This window comes from Cebus imitator, unplaced genomic scaffold, assembly GCF_001604975.1.
Source record: "Cebus imitator isolate Cc_AM_T3 unplaced genomic scaffold, Cebus_imitator-1.0 Scaffold82, whole genome shotgun sequence".
NCBI lineage: Eukaryota > Metazoa > Chordata > Mammalia > Primates > Cebidae > Cebus > Cebus imitator.
Window position 1 is genome coordinate 4,666,871 of NW_016107397.1, and position 17,435 is coordinate 4,684,305.

General features: G+C 46.3%; 1 protein-coding gene and 1 non-coding gene across 12 annotated transcripts; both read right to left on the bottom strand.

The window, feature by feature from the left end:
- Nucleotides 1-1,548: 1,548 nt before the first annotated feature.
- ZNF789 (zinc finger protein 789) lies at nt 1,549-16,951 on the bottom strand. Of its 11 annotated transcripts, none has more exons than XM_037740340.1 (6): nt 16,742-16,880; nt 12,136-12,213; nt 10,544-10,626; nt 9,166-9,292; nt 4,822-4,935; nt 1,549-2,672 (listed from the first exon to the last, which is right to left on the bottom strand). In XM_037740340.1, exons 3-6 carry the CDS (start codon nt 10,547-10,549, stop codon nt 1,660-1,662), a joined length of 1,260 nt encoding a protein of 419 aa, XP_037596268.1. In that variant the 5' UTR covers nt 10,550-10,626; nt 12,136-12,213; nt 16,742-16,880; the 3' UTR covers nt 1,549-1,659. The 11 variants fall into 11 exon arrangements, with proteins under 11 accessions (XP_037596268.1, XP_037596267.1, XP_037596266.1 ...); XM_037740339.1 differs by lacking the exon at nt 16,742-16,880 and adding an exon at nt 16,056-16,100; XM_037740338.1 differs by lacking the exon at nt 10,544-10,626 and having other exon boundaries at nt 16,874-16,951.
- On the bottom strand, nt 3,494-3,597 carry LOC119472023. Its single transcript, XR_005201121.1, has one exon. It is a non-coding gene; the product is annotated as a U6 spliceosomal RNA (small nuclear RNA).
- Nucleotides 16,952-17,435: the final 484 nt, after the last annotated feature.

The window sequence follows — 17,435 nt, forward strand, 5'->3', positions numbered from 1 at the left end:
TTTTTGACACAGAGTCTTACTCTGTCACCCAGGCTGGACTGCAGTGGCATGATCTCAGCTCACTGAAACCACCACCTCCCAGGTTCAAGTGATTCTCCTGTCTCAGGAGCTGTAGCTGGAATTACAGGTGCCTGCCACCATGCCTGGCAAATTAGAGCACTTTTTAATACAGACATAGGATTATGTTTAGGATATCAAAATAATTTGAAATGGATTTCTTATATTATTGAGTTTAGGGAGAATACACTCAGCTCAACTTAAACTGAATGTCAGAATGTGCTTAGAATAACTGTGGAAAGAGAAGAGACCATAATTGGTCTCAGAGACCATCATGGACATTTTTTGAATACAAGTAGTTTATTTGTCTGGGAGAGATTGCAAAAGTCAGGGAAGGTAGAAAAGACAGAGAAGGGAAGTAACCCAATGAGACACCTACTGGGGTGAATGCCTGTGTGCAATTCATGGGGAACCTCTGGAAACTGTTAAAACATGCTTGAGTTTCCACACATGGGGAGATGGAGAATTTGGTGTTTATCCAATTCTCATCAGTGATTGGTTGATGGCTGCTCCCAGGATGTCTTATTAGCCTGAAGGCCACGAGGTGTAAACACTGAGTCAGATGAAGCCCATAGAAGGCGTAAGGCCAGAGGGACTTCAGAAGGGCCTATAGCACCTACTACAAATGCTGACTTAAAAGTCTACCAGAATCTACTAACACATTCATTTTAGATAATAGGCAGCTTTGAGCTGTTCTTCACACCTCACTAGTTACTGATGAGTAGCCCTTAGTTTTTGTTAAGTCTATACATTAGCAGGTCATAGTTGTATGTAATACAGGAAAGGCATTCTTCAATTTTTTTTTTTTTTGAGACACAGTCTCATTCTGTTGCCCAGGCTGGAGTGCAATGGTGCTTTCTTGGCTCACTGCAACCTCTGCCTCCCAGGTTGAAGCGATTCTCCTGTCTCAGCCTCCCAAATAGCTGGAACTGCAGGCACGCCAGCATGGCTAATTTTTGTATTTTTAGTTGAGATGAGGTCTCACCATGTTGGGCAGGCCGGCCTTGAATTCCTGACCTCAAGTGATCCGCCAGCCTCCTGGGATTACAGGCGTGAGCCACCACACCTGGCCCATTCTTCAATCCTTCATTCACTTACAACCCATGCAATGGTCCCCAGCCTAGTAACCACAGAGCAAAGCTTCTATGGCTCCCTTCTGCCTTAACTAGACTGGAGGGAATGAGGGTACACAGCGTGCAAGAGAGTGGACACAACAGCCTACCAACCTTTTCTCTTTTGAGACAGCTTCACTCTGTCACTGGAGCTGGAGTGGTGACAACACATCATGGCTCACTGCAACCCTGAACTCCTGGGCTAAAGCAATCCTCCCACCTCCACCTTATGACTAGCTGGGACTGGAGGTGTGAGCCACCACACCTGGCTTTTTAATTTTTTGTAGAGATGAGATCTCACTATCCTGCCCAGGCTAAAATTTCCTTTTAAGCATTTCTTCACTACAGCAGAAGATTGGCTATAAAAATAAGGCCTCCATAGAAAAACCCTTTTAGTTACATTTATTGCTTTTCATGAAAAAAATCAAGTGACACACACTTGAAGTAGAGGTTAAGTCCTAGTCCTTCAATGACTGCTTTCCAGTTAATATCACATGGATATGTGTCCTTTGTGAGTGCTCTGGTGCTTAATAAAGCTTGTGTGCCACTTGAAAGATTTTCCACATATAACACATGGGTAGGGTCGGTTTCCAGTGTGAATGACCTGATGTCGAAAAAGGTTCCTCTTAAAACTAAACGTTTTCCCACATTCTCCACATTGAAAGAATTCCTCCTTTGTATGGATTCTTTGATGCTGAATGAGATCCACATTCCGACCAAAGGACTGTCCACATTCACTGCATTTATGGGTGTTCGGTTTGCTGTGAATCTGTTGATGACATAGAAGGGTTGAATGCCGGCCAAAGGCTTTTCCACACTCAAGGCATTTATGGGGTTTTTCTCCACTGTGGATCACCTGATGTCGAAGAAGGGTTGAATTCTGACTAAATGTTTTTTCACATTCATTACATTTGTAGGGTTTTTCTTTGGTATGAATCCTCTTATGTTCAACAAGATACGCGAGCTGCCGAAAACACTTTCCACAGTCATGACATCTATATGGCTTGTTTTGCAAGTGACACTGTTTATGGACTGTAAGAGCTGACCGCTGTCTGAAGGCTTGTCCACATACCTTACACTCAAACGGGTTCTCTAAAAAGTGAATTCTTTGATGTTGATCAAACCACGCCTTACGCCTAATGACTTTTCCACATTCACTGCATTCGTAAGACTTTGCTCTTGTGAGAATTTGCTTGTGCCCCAAAAGCAAAGATCTTTGATTGAAGGGTTTCCCATCCTCATCATAGCTGCCCTGCTTCCACCTTGTTTGCATATTCTGATCTTGAATAAGGTTAAGGTTTTGAAGGAAGCCCCTGCTGTATTCATCGCCACTAGTAGGGAAACTCAGCCTGCAATTGTCCACAAATTCTTTACACTTATGTAACTTTTCTGAAAGTTTCTTGGCTGATTCCTGCATTACCACTGATATCTTATATGACTCTAAATCTTCAGAAAATTTCTGTCTTGGAGTTAGCTTTTTCATCTTGTGTCTGGCTTCAGAACCTAGACAAATAAGAAAAGATGTAAATGACCTATCCACCACAGAAGCAAAAAAGGAAGAGAAGCCAATGGTTAGGGGTCTAGGACAATCAAATGAAGCTAAGAAGTGATCTCTTGTTTGCATCGTCGGACTGAAGAAGCCAAAATTCTGAATTTTTTTTTTTTTTTTGGAGATGGAGTCTGGCTCTGTCACCCAGGCTGGAGGGCAGTGGCAGAATCTCAGGCCACTGCAACTTCCGCCTCCTGGGTTCAAGCGATTCCCCTGCTTCAGCCTCCCGAGTAGCTGGGATTACAGGCGCCTGCCACCACGCCCAGCTAATTACTGTATTTTTAGTAGAGACAGGGTTTCACCATGTTGGCCAGGCTGGTCTTGAACTCCTGACCTCAGGTGATCCACCCTCTTCAGCCTCCCAAAGTGCTGGGATTACAGGTGTGAGTCACCATACCCAGCCTGAAATTCTGAATTTCACTGGACTCTTCACTCTCATAACAAAAAGAGGTCTCAGCACCAACAAACTCACTAAAAGTGCACAGAAATGTGTGTGCCAGAGAACGTGACAGCAGAGCCCATCACTGTTATTAGAAAAACAACTTATTCTAGGTAGTAGGGCCAAATAAAAGTCAGAGAGGTAGCATGTTATGCTTCAAGACACACTTTTTGAGACATGCTGAGGCTGGCATGCAGTGGCATGATCTCAGCTCACTGCAATCTCCACCTCCTAGGTTCAAGAGATTCTCGTACCTCAGCCTCCCGAGTAGCTGGGACTACGGGTGTGTACCACCACGCCTGGCTAGTTTTTGTATTTATTTTTTAATTTTTTTTTTTTAATACGGAATACTTCACGAATTTGCATGTCATCCTTGCACAGGGGCCATGCTAATCTTCTCTGTATCGTTGTTTTAGTACATGTGCTGCTGAAGCGAGCACTAGTTTTTGTGTTTTTAGTAGGGATGGGGTTTCACCATGTTGGCCAGGCTGATCTTAAACTCCCCGTCTCAAGCAATCCGCCTGTCTCAGCCTCCCAAAAGTGCTGGGATTACAGGCATGAGCCACCATACCCGGCCTAGATACATGTTTTTAATAACTCTAGGTGAAGCATCCACTTAAAAATGGAGAAAGCGTAGGACAGAACAGAAAAGGAGCCAGAGGGAAGTAGGGACAAAAGCCAACTGACTAGAGCAGTGAGTCTCCAGTAGGGGTGAACAGGGTTGGGACAATGGAGACATTTCTAGCTGTCACACCTGGGGAGGTTCAACTGGCGTCTAGAGGATGCAGGCCAGGGGTGCTACTCAACATCCTAGAATGCACAGGATATACCCCATCCCGCCCCCAAATAATTCATCAGCACAAAATATCAGTAGTACCAAGGAGAGAAACCTTGGATGTGAAAAACAGTAGCAGCTGCATCAGGACACAGTAAGTAGAAAAATGCAGATATGTCAAGAAATATGAAAACAAAACAAAGCAAGGGAACAATAGGCAGCACAGAGAAAGGACAAGTAATGAGGGTAGAATCAAGGGGCCTCTAGAGTGCCCTGAGAGTTGTCACTTCAGAAAACACTAGAGCAGCTGTATCAAAGCACTTTTTCCTGCAGGAGAGAATGAGCGTTCCAGACTTGAAATCAAAGCCCACTGTCCACCTCCCAACTGTATGAGATTTTTTTTTTTTTTGAGAGTCTTGCTGTCACTCAGGCTGGAGTAGTCATGTACTCTCAGCTCACTGCAACCTCTGCCTCCCAGGCTCAAGCAGTCCTTGCACCTCAGCCTCCAGAGTAGCTGGGACTACAGGCATGCGCCACCACGCCCAGCTTAAATTTGTATTTTTTGTAGAGACGGGGTTTCACCATGTCACCCAGGCTGATCCTGAATTCCTGGGCTCAAGTGATGCACCTACCTCTGCCTCCCAAAGTGCTGGGATTGCTGGCATGAGCCGCCATACCAGGCATGTGTGAGATTTCTTAATCTTTTAGTTTCTTCATCTGGGAAATGGGGACACTGATTTCCTCCCACTTCACAGGGCAGGAGGGATGAAGAAGTAGGATAATATATGCCCAGCACCTGGCTCAGCATCTGGCACCCAGAAGGGGCTTGACTAACGTGACTTCTCTTCCTCTTCCTGATGCCACTCGCCTGGGTCTCTTCCTCACCCACCTGGGCAAGCACTACCGGAAGCCTTCCTATTCCCAGCTCTCGGTAGATCCAGGATCCACTGCTCGTCCCAGTTCTCCAGCTGACAGATCACCTCAGGTTTGGGGAACTGAAATCCTACTCATGGGGAAGTAAATGGGATGTGGCCGTTAGTGAGTTACAGAGACATGACCTGGGGCTCAGTGGCAAACAGAGATAAGGACAATAATCAAAAGGGCTGGTGACAATAGAGATTGGCACAATCTTTGTAAATATCTGGCAGTCTTTATTGAAAGCCTGAACAATGTTCATACCTTTGGCTGTGGTCATTTCACTCTTAGAAATACAGCCTAAAGTACAATTGCAACCAAGATGAATGTGCCAGAGACGTTCAGCACAGTGGTACTGCAGTGTCAAACTGGAAATAAACTGAATATCAACAGGAAACACTTAACTGTAGCACATTATTGTGATGAAGGCAAAAGTATCAGGCAGATATTAAAAATCCTTGTATTCAATTATTTATTTATTTACTTTTGCGATGGAGTCTTGCTCTGTCACCCAGGCTGGAGTGACAATCTTTGCTCACTGCAACCTCCACCTCCCAGGTTCATGCAATTCTCCTGCCTCAGCCTCCCAAGTAGCTGGAACTACAGGCGCATGCCACCACACCCAGCTGATTTTTGTATTTTTAGTAGAGATAGGGTTTTACCATGTTGGCCAGGCTGGTCTTGAACTCTGACCTCAGGTGATCCACCTGCCTCAGGCTCCCAAAGTGGTGGGACTGTATACAGGTGTGAGCCACTGTACCTGGCCAACTATTTGTTTTTTTTTGGTGTTTTTTGGTTTTCTTTTTGAGACAGAGTCTCACTCTGTCACCCAGGCTGGAGTGCAGTGGCACAATCTTCGCTCACCGCAGCCTCTGCCTCTGGGGTTCAAGCAGTTCTCTAGCCTCAACCTCCCAAGGAGCTGGGATTACAGGCGTCCATCACCCCACCTGGCTAATTTTTCTATTTTTAGTAGAGATAGGGTTTCACCATGCTGGCCAGGCTGGTCTCAAACTCCTGACCTCAGGCGATCAACCCACCTTGGCCCCTCAAAGTGCTGGGATCACAGGCATGAGCCACTGTGCACAGCCCACTATGTATTAAAATAGAAAAATACTGCCTATATATTTTAACGCAGAATACAAAACTCATGTATAGCATGATCCAAATTTTGTTTTAAAAAGCTGGCCGGGCGCGGTGGCTCAAGCCTGTAATCCCAGCACTTTGGGAGGCCGAGGCGGGTGGATCACGAGGTCAAGAGATCGAGACCATCCTGGTCAACATGGTGAAATCCCGTCTCTACTAAAACTACAAAAAATTAGCTGGGCATGGTGGCGCNTGCCTGTAATCCCAGCTACTCAGGAGGCTGAGGCAGGAGAATTGCCTGAACCCAGGAGGCGGAGGTTGCGGTGAGCCAAGATTGCGCCATTGCACTGCAGGCTAGGAAAAAAGAGCGAAACTCCGACTAAAAAAAAAAAAAAAAAAAAGCTATGTATGTGTGTGCGTTATGTATGTGTGTGTAAGTAATTAATAGAGTTTGAGCATCCCTAATCCAATATCCGAATATTTTTGAGCGCTAACCTGACACAAGCGGAGCATTCCACACTTGACCTCATGTGACCGGTTGCAATCAAAACACAGGTGCACAACACACAGTTAACTCAGCCTTCCCCAGGGAAAAATAAAAGGACCTTCAAGCTATGTGTCTAAGGTGTATATGAAACGTAAGTGAATTTCTTGTTTAGACTTGGGTCAGACCCTCAAATTATCTTATTACACAAATACAACTATTCTAAAATCCAGAAAAAAAATCCAAAATCCAAAACACTTTTGGTCCCAGGCATTTTGGATAAGGGATCCTTGTCCTGTAATAGACACACAGACAGACTGGGAAAAAGTAAACCAAAATGTTAACAGGAGTTATTTATGGAAAATGGGCCTGCAGGTGATTTTTATTATCTACTCTATTTACTGATGTATTTTTCCAGAATTTCTATAATGAAAATTATTTTTAAAACTAGTAAAATGCATAAAAAAGTGCAATGATATAGTATAGAAGCACTCTCGGCCAGGCGTGGTGGCTCATGCCTGTAATCCCAGCACTTTGGGAGGCCGAGTTGGGTGGATCACCTGAGGTCAGGCGTTCAAGACCAGCCTAACCAACATGGAGAAACACTGTCTGTACTAAAAATACAAAATTAGCCGGGTGTGGTGGTGAGTGCCTGTAATCCCAGCTACTTGGGAGGCTGAGGCAGGAGAATCACTTGAACCCAGGAGGTGGAGGTTGTGGTGAGCCAAGATGGCACCACTGCACTCCAGCCAGGGCAACAAGAATGAAACTCGGCTAGGCACGGTGGCTCACCCCTGTAAACTCAGCACTTTGGGAGGCTGAGGCGGGCAGATCACCTGAGGTCGGGAGTTCGAGACCAGCCTGACTAACATGGAGAAACCCTGTCTCTGCTAAAAATACAAAAAAATTAGCTGGGCATGGTGGCGCATGCCTGTACTCCCAGCTATTCAGGAGGCTGACATGGGAGAATTGTTTGAATCCGGGAGGCGGAGTTTGTAGTGAGCCGAGATGGCCCCATTGCACTCCAGCCTGGGCAACAAGAGCGAAACGCCACCTCTAAAAAAAAAAGAAAAAGAAGCATTCTCAAATGTTACTATTGGATATGCAAAACAGTACAAATTTTGTTGAAGAATTATTCAGTAATCAATAAAGAATAAAGTGCCATCTCCTTTAACTTCCAAATTCTGATTTGGGCAAAGTCTTTTTGAAATGACCAAAAATTCATATGAAGATTTATACTCAGAAACATCTATTCAAACATTATAAATACACAAGCAAACCAACAAACAAAAACAAAGCCAAGCTGAATGTCCCAAATGAGAAAACAATGAAATATTATTATGGATCACAGTGGAATTATGCTTGTTTACTGTTTCTGTGGGGAAATGCTGATACAATAATGTTAAGTTTAAAACAGATTATAGGATTACACATAGAATATGCTCAATTACTTTTGTAAAGGCATAGGAAAAAAAGACTGGAAGGAAATCTTCCAAAATACTAAAGGTGTTACTCCTGAACACATTCATCTTCTCTTCCTCCCTTTCTATACCTTCCATGTACTGATGTATGCTCTTGTAATGCTTTTTTAAAAAAGGGAAAATTAAAATTATAAAAATCCAGAGGTGGGTAGATGATCCCACAAGAGGTAGTCAAGACCCTGTGCTAAGAGTGTCAGTGCAGGGGCCAAACATGTGGCCCCAGAAAGAAAACTATTTACCAAGGCAACTCCCACAGTGGGATACTACAGTGGAATAGGAGGCGGTAGGCTCCTGAAAAGATGGAAGCCATGAAGGTTCAGATATGAAGTTGGTTTAAAATCAGTTCCTGAGCACCCACTAATGTTACAAACCAAGAAGTTACCTATTTCCAGAGAAAAGAAGGAAAAAGACTTTCAGGAGCATAAGAAGTGAGCCTTTGGACTGTAAATCCACAATAATCTTCTCAACTCCTGGAGGTCTTACAGATGTGAAACATGGGGTGAGAGTGAAGAATGCATTAAGTGTCTCTGTCTGAGCCCTAACACAAAAAACACAACTATTCATTGTCTCTGATCCCTCATGTGAAACTCTTGGCACCAGATGTGTTTCAGGAGTCAGAATTTTTCCAATTTCAGAAAGGTGACCTTGTGTAAGTATTTTACATAACGTATCATCCCCAGTAGAGTTTGAAGTGGTGCCTTCAAATACACTGTTATTGTTGTTGTTGCTTTGTTTTGAGACAGAGTCACACTCTGTCATCCAGGTTGGAGTGCAGTGGTGTGATCTCGGCTCACTGCAACCTCAGCCTCCCAGGTTCAAGTAATTCTCCTGTCTCAGCCTCCCAAGTAACTGGGACTACAAGCGTGCGCCACCACACCTGACTAATTTTCATATCTTTAGTAGAGATGGGTTTCACCATATTGGCCAGGCTAATTTCAAACTACTGACCTAATGTGATCCGCCCACCTTGGTCTCCCAAAGTGCTGGGATTACAGGCATGAGCCACCATGCCCAGCTTACACTGTTATTTCTGAAGTTGGGCATATAGATATGCACACCAAACTGGAAAAATAAAGACAATAAATGGTTTCCTATGGGATGAAGTCAGGTTTCACTGTGGTGATGTCCAGTCAGGGCTTGTAGCCACATGAGTTATGAAAAAACTTTGTTTTCAGCACTTTTTCTGATTCTGGAATTACAGATAAGGGCCTGAGGGCTTGCACAGACACTCAGAACACAGACAAAGCCCAGTCTTTAAGCCATGTCCTACCCAGCAAGACCATGTTCCTGTAGTTCTCCAGCATCACATCTCGGTAGAGGTCCTTCTGACCCCAGTCGAGGTGGCCCCACTCCTCTCTGGTGAAGTACATCGCCACATCCTCAAATGACAGCAGCTCCTGGAAAAGCAGCTGATAAAGGTAACTGCAATTCTTACAATAACTTGTGCACGATGATTATTCTACAGGTGAGGAAACTGAGGTTTGGGGAGGTAAAGTGTGCGGGCCAAGGCCACCCAATTCATAAGGAATAGATTCAGGGTTCCGTTCAGGCCTTCTGGCCCTCAGGCCAGACATGCTGGCTTCCATACCATGGGGTTGACAGACATAATCTCTAAAGGGCCAAATGGTAAGTAATTTAGGCTTTTCAGGCCCCTGGTCTCTGTTCCAGTTCCTCAAACCTGCTGTCAATTTGAGGAACAGCTAGTCAACAATCTGAGGAACAGCTTTTGTGTTGGAGCACAAAAGCAGCCGTGGACTACAAGTAAGCGAATGGGCACAGTTGTGTTTCAGGGAAACTTTACCAAGCTGTCCAGGGCAGTTTGCTGATCCCTGCTCTATACAAATAACGTATTGCTTCTGCCCCAGGTTCCTTAGGAAAGAGATGAGGTCACTGGGGGTTGGTTAATGTGCAGACTATTTACAAAGGGATGAATAGGCTCAACAAACATGAACAAGGAATGTGGAAGCTCATAGGTGCTGGCCACCCTAGGGAACCAGGACCTGCTAGGTCTAAGGAATAAGGTGGGGAGGGCCGCTGGAGCCCAGAATGCTCTGGAAAGGCAGCAAGACTGGAGCTGGGCCAAAGAGGATGGAGCCACACCCATCCCACAGAACGGCAGGGAGGGAGCCATGGGAAGAGAAACCCAGCCTCAATTTCCCCCAGGCCTCCGGAGCCCTCCAGCCTCTTCAGATGTGCCAAAGCAAGGGAGCCCGTTGCTGGAGAATATAAAAGGTACAGACCAAACCCCAGACACCTGGGGAGCATATCCAGAGGGGACAACAAAGGACACAGCACAGTGAGCACAGGGGGACTTTACATCTGCAAGTGACTGTTCTCCTACCATGGGCTGAGCACTGAAGCTGCCACATACTCACTCCCACACCACTGCAGGCTACGGAGCAGAGGGACCCAGGGGCCGTCTACACACTCCCTCCTCTCACAAGACACTGTAGGGTTCAGAGGGGACATGTACAAGGCAAGCTTTCACTGTCCTATAAGTGGTCAGTAATAGGAAATGCCCACCCCCATCCTGAGAAGCTTCGTATAGCTCCCCTCTGCAGACAGACACCAGAATCTCCCAAATATGGACTTTCTTTCCTGCCTATCAAGCCTGAGTTCAACTGCTACAGTTGCAGGCCCTTTCTCACCATCATCCAGAATGTCACTCTTTTAGCAGAGCTGCGCTGCAATGTCCTCAATCTGACCTACTCAGCCACCTGCATTCCTGCACCTGTACGAGGTTAACAAACATGGGAATAAAACGGCTTCATCTCCCAGATTCACTGATGCACGGTAACTCCTCTCTTAACATCCGCAGTAGGTTCTTGGAAACTGATTTTTAGCAAAAGTAGGTACAGCAGCAAGTCCTTGAATAACTTTGTTTCACTGTAACAGTGATGGAAAAAAAAATGGTTTTGATATATACGGTTTCCCTTAAAGTTGCAGTTTTCAAGAAGCCATCAACAGCTAGGACTTGTACATTGATAGTTGGGCCCCAAATGTTGCTTAAAAGTTCCATTTGTTTGTTTGTTTTTGAGACAGAGTTTTTCGCTCTTGTTGCCCAGGCTGCAGTGTAATGGCCCGATCTCGGCTCACTGCAATCTCCACCTCCTGGGTTCAAGCGATTCTCCTGCCTCAGTTTCCCAAGTAGCTGGGACTACAGGCGTGCACCACTACACTCAGCTAATTTTGGTATTTTTACTAGAGATGGAGATTCACCATATGTTGGCCAGGCTGGTCTCAAACTCCTGACATCAGGTAATCTGCCTGCCTTGGCCTCCCAAAGTGCTAGGATTACAGGCATGAGCCACTGTGCCTGGAGCCTCTCTCTTCTTTCAAACTCAAGTCTCTTCTAGGCCTGGTGAGATGGCTCATATCTGTAATCCCAACTAGGCCAGGTGGGATAGCTCACGCCTATAATCCTAAGACTTTGGGAGGCTGAGGCTGGTAGATGGCTTGAGCCAGGAGTTCAAGAACAGCCTAGGTAACATGGTGAAATCTTGTCTTTACAAAAAATACAAAAATTCACCAGGCATGGTGGCATGTACCTGTGGTCCCAGCTACTTGGGAGGCTGAGGTGGGAGGATCACCTGAGCCTGGGGAGGTCAAGGCTGCCATGAGCCACAATCATGCCACTGCATTCCAGCCTGGGTGACAGAGTAAGACTCTGTCTCAAAAAAAAGACAGACAATTCAGTATCCTCTGATTGCCCTCCATAATGCTACAAATTCAATAAATAACCTTCCATTATACCCTTTCATAGGAACGGTTCAGAATTTATTATGAGAAGTTCATTACACATCTGTCTCACTAATCAGATTAAGAGTTGATCTCCCAGCACAGAAGACAGCACCTCGAGTGTGTACAGCAGTGGGTGCACGATAATGCTCATGGAAGAAACAATGGGCAACTACCACAGGACTAACAGTGACAACTTAACCTGCTGCTAAACTGTAACCAGATATTGTGCAAAGGACTTCACAGGGCATTTTTCACTGAGTCCTCACAACTCACTGTGATAGTCCCTCTCATTGACCCATTTTATAGCAAAGGAAACTGGAGCCAGAGTGTTTATGTAACTTACTGAAGGGAGCCCATGTTGACTCCAGAGGCTAAGCTCTCTACATCGTCCTTTCTAAGAAGGAAAACTCCCCACATTGATCAACAGGGCTCAGCCTGAGGAAGGACCTGCTGGCAGCAGTGACTATGCTGAGGAAGCAGATGGGGAGCCACAGCTCACCTTCCCACTGACTGGTGGGAACATGGCTTCCACGGCCCGGTCTTTGACAAGGGATGGGATCCTAGGCGTCAGGCTGAGCTGGAGAAGAAAAAAAAGACAGTCAGTAAGGCCAGCCCTAATTTGAAGCTCTCCTGCTTGGCAGATCTAGAACCAGGGATTCTAATGGGGCCCACAGACAAAACTTCATACAAAGACACTGTGTTTGGTGTTGGAACATATGATGAAATGCATGAGCCACTACAATAAATACAGGAATTTCTGAGTCTAGATCAATTTCCCAAGCTCTATTCAAGGGAACCAGCAGCCCTGCCATCCCCTTCTCCCTAGAACATGTCATCTTCAGCACCTCATGTACAAAGGGACAGCAGGTAGATCACATATAAAAATAGCACTCTGGGGCTGGGCACGGTGGCTTACGCCAGTAATCCCAGGACTTTGGGAGGCCGAGGTGCGTGGATCACACAAGGTCAAGAAATAGAGACCATCGTGGCTAATACGGTGAAACCCCTTCTCTACTAAAAATACAAAAATTTGGCTGGGCATGGTGGTACATGCCTGTAATCCCAGCTACTCAGGAGGCTGAGGCAGGAGAATCGCTTGAACCCGGGAGGCAGAGATTGCAGTGAGCCAAGATCACACCAATGCACTCCAGCCTTGGCAACAGAGCGAGACTCTGTCTCAAAAAGAGAAAAAAAAAATACCACTCTGATCCACTCCCTGCAGCAACCAGCTCCGAAAGCCAAACCACAGCCTCTACAGCCACGGGTCCCAAATCAGGACTTGATCAATATCTAATAGCTTTATCAAAAATTTTGCTCCCCACTCCCTTTAATTTAGTACAAACAGGAGAAAGCCAAGACTACAGGTACGTGCCTGACCATGCCTGGCTAATTTTTGTATTTTAAGTAGAGACAGGGTTTCACTATGTTGGCCCGGCTGGTCTTGAACTCCTGACCTCGTGATCTCACTTTACCCCCCCACTTCAGGTGCTGTCCCCTCCCCTATCACACAGGATGTCCTAAGTCTAGTAAACCTAGGAATTCTAGCTAACCGGCTTTTCTCTAAATCTACTTATGTATTTCCAACTCTGCTCCTAAGGCCAGCTCCACTTACTGACAAGCCCACTCTGAAAGTCTTTTTTTTTTTTTTTTATAGGGGTCCCTCAACCCCCACCTCTAGGCTGCCTGGTGATTTGCTAACAGGATTCAGCAAAAGTAACAACTACAGACTACCTTGCTTTTATTTTTTGAGATGGAGTCTTGCTCTGTTGCCCAGTCTGGAGTGCAATGGCATGACCTTGGCTCACTGCAACCTCTGCCTCCCAGGTTCAAGCAATTCTCCTGCCTTAACCTCCTGAGTATCTGGGACTACGGGGGTGTGCCACCATGCCCAGATTTTTTTGTATTTTTCGTAGAGATGGGGTTTCACTCTGTTAGCCAGGATGGTCTCAATCTCCTGACCTCCTGATCCCCCCACCTCAGCCTTCAAAGTGCTGGGATTAGAAGTGTGAGCCACCATGCCCAGCCCCTTTTTTTGAGACAGAGTTTCGCTGTTGTCGCCAGGCTGGAGTACAATAGTATGATCTCAGCTCACTGCAGCATTTGCCACCTGGGTTCAAGTGATTCTCCTGTCTCAGCCTCAAGTAGCTAGGACTACAGGTGCGTGTTACCAAGCCCAGCTAATTTTTGTATTTTCAGTAGAGACAGGGTTTCGCCACGTTGGCCAGGCTGGTACTGAACTCCTGACCTCAGGTGATCCACCTGCCTCAGCCTCCCAAAGTGCTGGGATTACAGGCATGAGCCACCACTCCTGGCCTACAGACTTGCTTTTTAATTAAGTGCGAATTTTAATGAAATTCACTTTCATTTTAATAGAAGCCCCTTGAACACAGTTTAGAAGACCCTTTGCCTTTTTTTTTTCTTGAGGGGTCTCCCTCTGTCATCCAGGCTGGAGTGCAGTGGTGTAATCCTGGCACACTACAGCCTCAAACTCCTGGGCTCAAGCAATGCTCCTGCCTCAGTCTCTTAAGTAGCTGGGACTGCAAGAGCACACCACCATGTCCAGCTGTAGTTTTTTTTTTTGGAGATGGGGTTTTGCTGTTGTCTAGGGTGGACCCTCTGCCTCTTTAAGCAAAGAGGTACACGCCAAAAAAGATCCTGATCATGGCTGTGCGTAGTGGCTCCCGCCTGTAATCCAAGCACTTTGGAGGCCAAGGTGGGCAGATCGCCTGAGGTTGGGAGTTCAAGACCAGCCTGACCAACATGGTGAAACCCCATCTTTAAAAAAAAAAAAAAAAAAAAAAAAAAGATCCTGATCAATGTTCCAAGGCAGGCAGAAGCCTCATCCCTTTTATTCTCTACACCAAACTTGTCCAACCTATGTGGCCCAGGACGACTGAATCCAACCCAACGCAAATTTGTAAACTTTTTTAAAACATTATGGCCGGGCGCAGTGGCTGATGCCTATAATCTCAGCACTTTGTGGGGCCGAAGCGGGTGGCTCACGAGGTCAAGAAATCGAGATCATCCTGGTCAACCTGGTGAAACCCCGTCTCTACAAAAATACAAAAATTAACTGGGCATGGTGGCGTGCGCCTATAGTCCCAGCTACTCAGGAGGCTGAGACAGAAGAATTGCTTGAACCCAGGAGGCGGAGGTTGCGGTGAGCCGAGATCGTGCCATTGTACTCCAGCCTGGGTAACAAGAGTGAAACTCCATCTCAAAAAAAACAAAAACAAAACAATAACATTATGAGCCGGGCGCGGTGGCGTGTGCCTGTAGTCTCAGCTACTTGGGAGGCTGACATGGGAGGATTGCTTGAGCCCAGGAGTTCTGGGCTGCAGTGTGCTCTGCCGATCGGGTGTCCGCACTAAGTTCAGCATCAATATGGTGACCTCCGGGGAGTGGGGAACCCACCAGGTTGCCTAAGGAGGGGTGAACCGACCCCGGTTGGAAACAGAGCAGGTCAAAACTCCCGTGCTGATCAGTAGTGGGATCGCGCCTGTGAATAGCCACTGCACTCTAGCATAGCGAGACCCCGTCTCTTATTTTAAAAAAAAAAAAAAAAAAAGGAAAAAAGATTATGAAATTTTTTTTTGCCTTTTTTTATTTTTATTTTTTGCTCATTAGCTGTCTTAGAGTGGGTGTATCTTATGTGTAGCCTAAGACAATTCTTCCAATATGGCCCAGGGAAGTCAAAAGATAGGACACCCCTGCACTATACTTACTGAATATCTGTTTGTGAAGGCTGTGCATTTGGATGTCAGACTTGCTAATGAAAAATCAAATGGAGGCCATGTTTTGGGTACAGCCCTGGGCCAACCACCCACAGCCACGTAAGGCAAACAATATACAATGATTTCTCCCTTCAGTTCAGGACTTGGAGGCTGCAGTGAGCTATGATGGCACCACTGCACTCCACTCTGGGTGACAGAACGAGACCCTGTCTCTCTTAAAAACAACAGGCCAGGCGCAGTGGCTCACCCCTATTATCCCAGTATTCTGGGAGGCTAAGGTGGTGTTGAAGACCAGCCTGATTAATATGGTGAAGCCCCGGCTCTACTAAAAATGCAAAAATTACTTAGTGGCATGTGTCTGTAATCACAGCCTACTTGGGAGGCTGAGGCAGGAGAATCCCTTGGACCCGGGAGGCAGAGGTTGCAGTGAGCCAAGATTGCACCATTGCACTCCAGCCTGGGCAACAAGAGCGAAACTCCGTCTCAAAACAACAACAGGCCGGGCATGGTGGCTCACACCTGTAATCCCAACACATTGGGAGGCTGAGGTGGGGAAGAAGGGGGTGGGGGTGAGGGGATAAAGGGAGATCACGAGGTCAGGAGTTCAAGACCAGCCTGGCCAACATAGTGAAACCCCGTCTCTACTAAAAATACAAAAATTAGCCAGGCATGGTCAGGCACATACCTGTAGTCCCAGCTACTCGGGAGGCTGAGGCAGGAGAATCGCTTGAACACGGCAGTTGGAGGTTACAGTGAGCTGAGATGGTGCTACCGCACTCCAGCTTGGGCAACGGAGTGACACTTAGTGTTAAAACAACAATTCCTTATTTCCCTGAAAAGTAAGCGCTGAACAGGAAGGAAGCTTTTTTTTTCTCGTCCGCATGATAAACTGAACCAATCAGCTACAGATACAAAGCTGATCCGGCTCGACTTACCCTAGAAGGAATGCAAGTTGATAATGGCCAATTACAGTCAAGATCACTGCACTTCCTCATTATGCTTTCTAAGCTGCCATTGGAACAATCGCCAGCTGCACAATAAACTCAAAACTTTAACTGGAACGGGATTGTTAACTTGTGACAAAATCCAAAATGCCGCCTCACAATCACGTGAACACCTTCCACTGACAAGCACGGCTCATCTCCCACTCTAATAAAACCAAGCCCTGGCTTCTGCAGCCATTCATTCCTCGGACTTTCCTCCTCTCGCTGCTGAAGACCTGACACCGCCAAAAATACTCAAAAGCCGGTGTCATGGGCCCCGAGAGCCTCCGCACAGGCACTGGAGCGTCCCTTGAGAGCCGGGGGTCTCCGCAGTGGCCTCCCCGCCGCACCCACGCTCCTCACAACACTCGTTTCCTTCTCCCCAAACCTGCTGACGCCTCCGAATCTCCGACGCCCCGCCTCCACCAGGGGCGGCCGTGGGTCTGGGCTCTCCTCTCAGGGTTCCCGGACCCGACCCGGGGTCTGTCTGGTCCGCGACCCTCGGCGAACTACCCCTTGCCCGAGCAACTGGCGCGGGCACACTGGAGGATTCAGAGCCTCTCGCTGGTTCTAGGTCAGCAGCGGAGCAGAGCGTCCCTGCGCGCGGCCCCTCTAGGACTGCAGATGCTTCGCAACTCTCTGGTCAGACAAAAAGTGAGAGCCCTCTAGAGTGATGCACACGCCTCCCCCAGCCCGGACCAATCAACGGCAGCAGAGAGCACCAGGAGAGTCATGTGACGCGCAGGTCCCGCCCCTCCTGTTTAATCATAACAGAATTTAAAATTATTCTGATTCCAGAGTGACACAATTTGTTTCTTTGGCTGTGTGTTTGTGGAGGGGAGAAAGATTATCAGATAAAGAAGAAAAATGAATATTACATTTTAAAGGGATAATTCTGTCTTACGTAAATTACCCTCAAAATATGATTTTAATATGATTAAGGAGTTAATTTTTTTCTTTCCTTTCTTTGTCTTTTTTTTCACACTGCATTAAGTCCCAAAGGGGTTAAGTTTTTTTTTTTTTTTTTTTTTTTTTTTTTTTTTTTTTTAAAAAAAAAAAAAAAAAAAAAAAGATCCTGATCA

Excerpts from the sequence above, each read along its gene's own strand:
- ZNF789 (XM_017533675.2), bottom strand. The coding sequence starts at position 16,365 with ATGAGGAAGTGCAGTGATCTTGACTGTAATTGGCCATTATCAACTTGC. Across the intron at positions 9,293-12,135 it reads TCCCACCAGTCAGTGGGAAG|GAGCTGCTGTCATTTGAGGA; the intron begins GTGAGCTGTGGC and ends CTGCTTTTCCAG. Across the intron at positions 4,936-9,165 it reads CAGGAACATGGTCTTGCTGG|GATTTCAGTTCCCCAAACCT; the intron begins GTAGGACATGGC and ends CCCCATGAGTAG.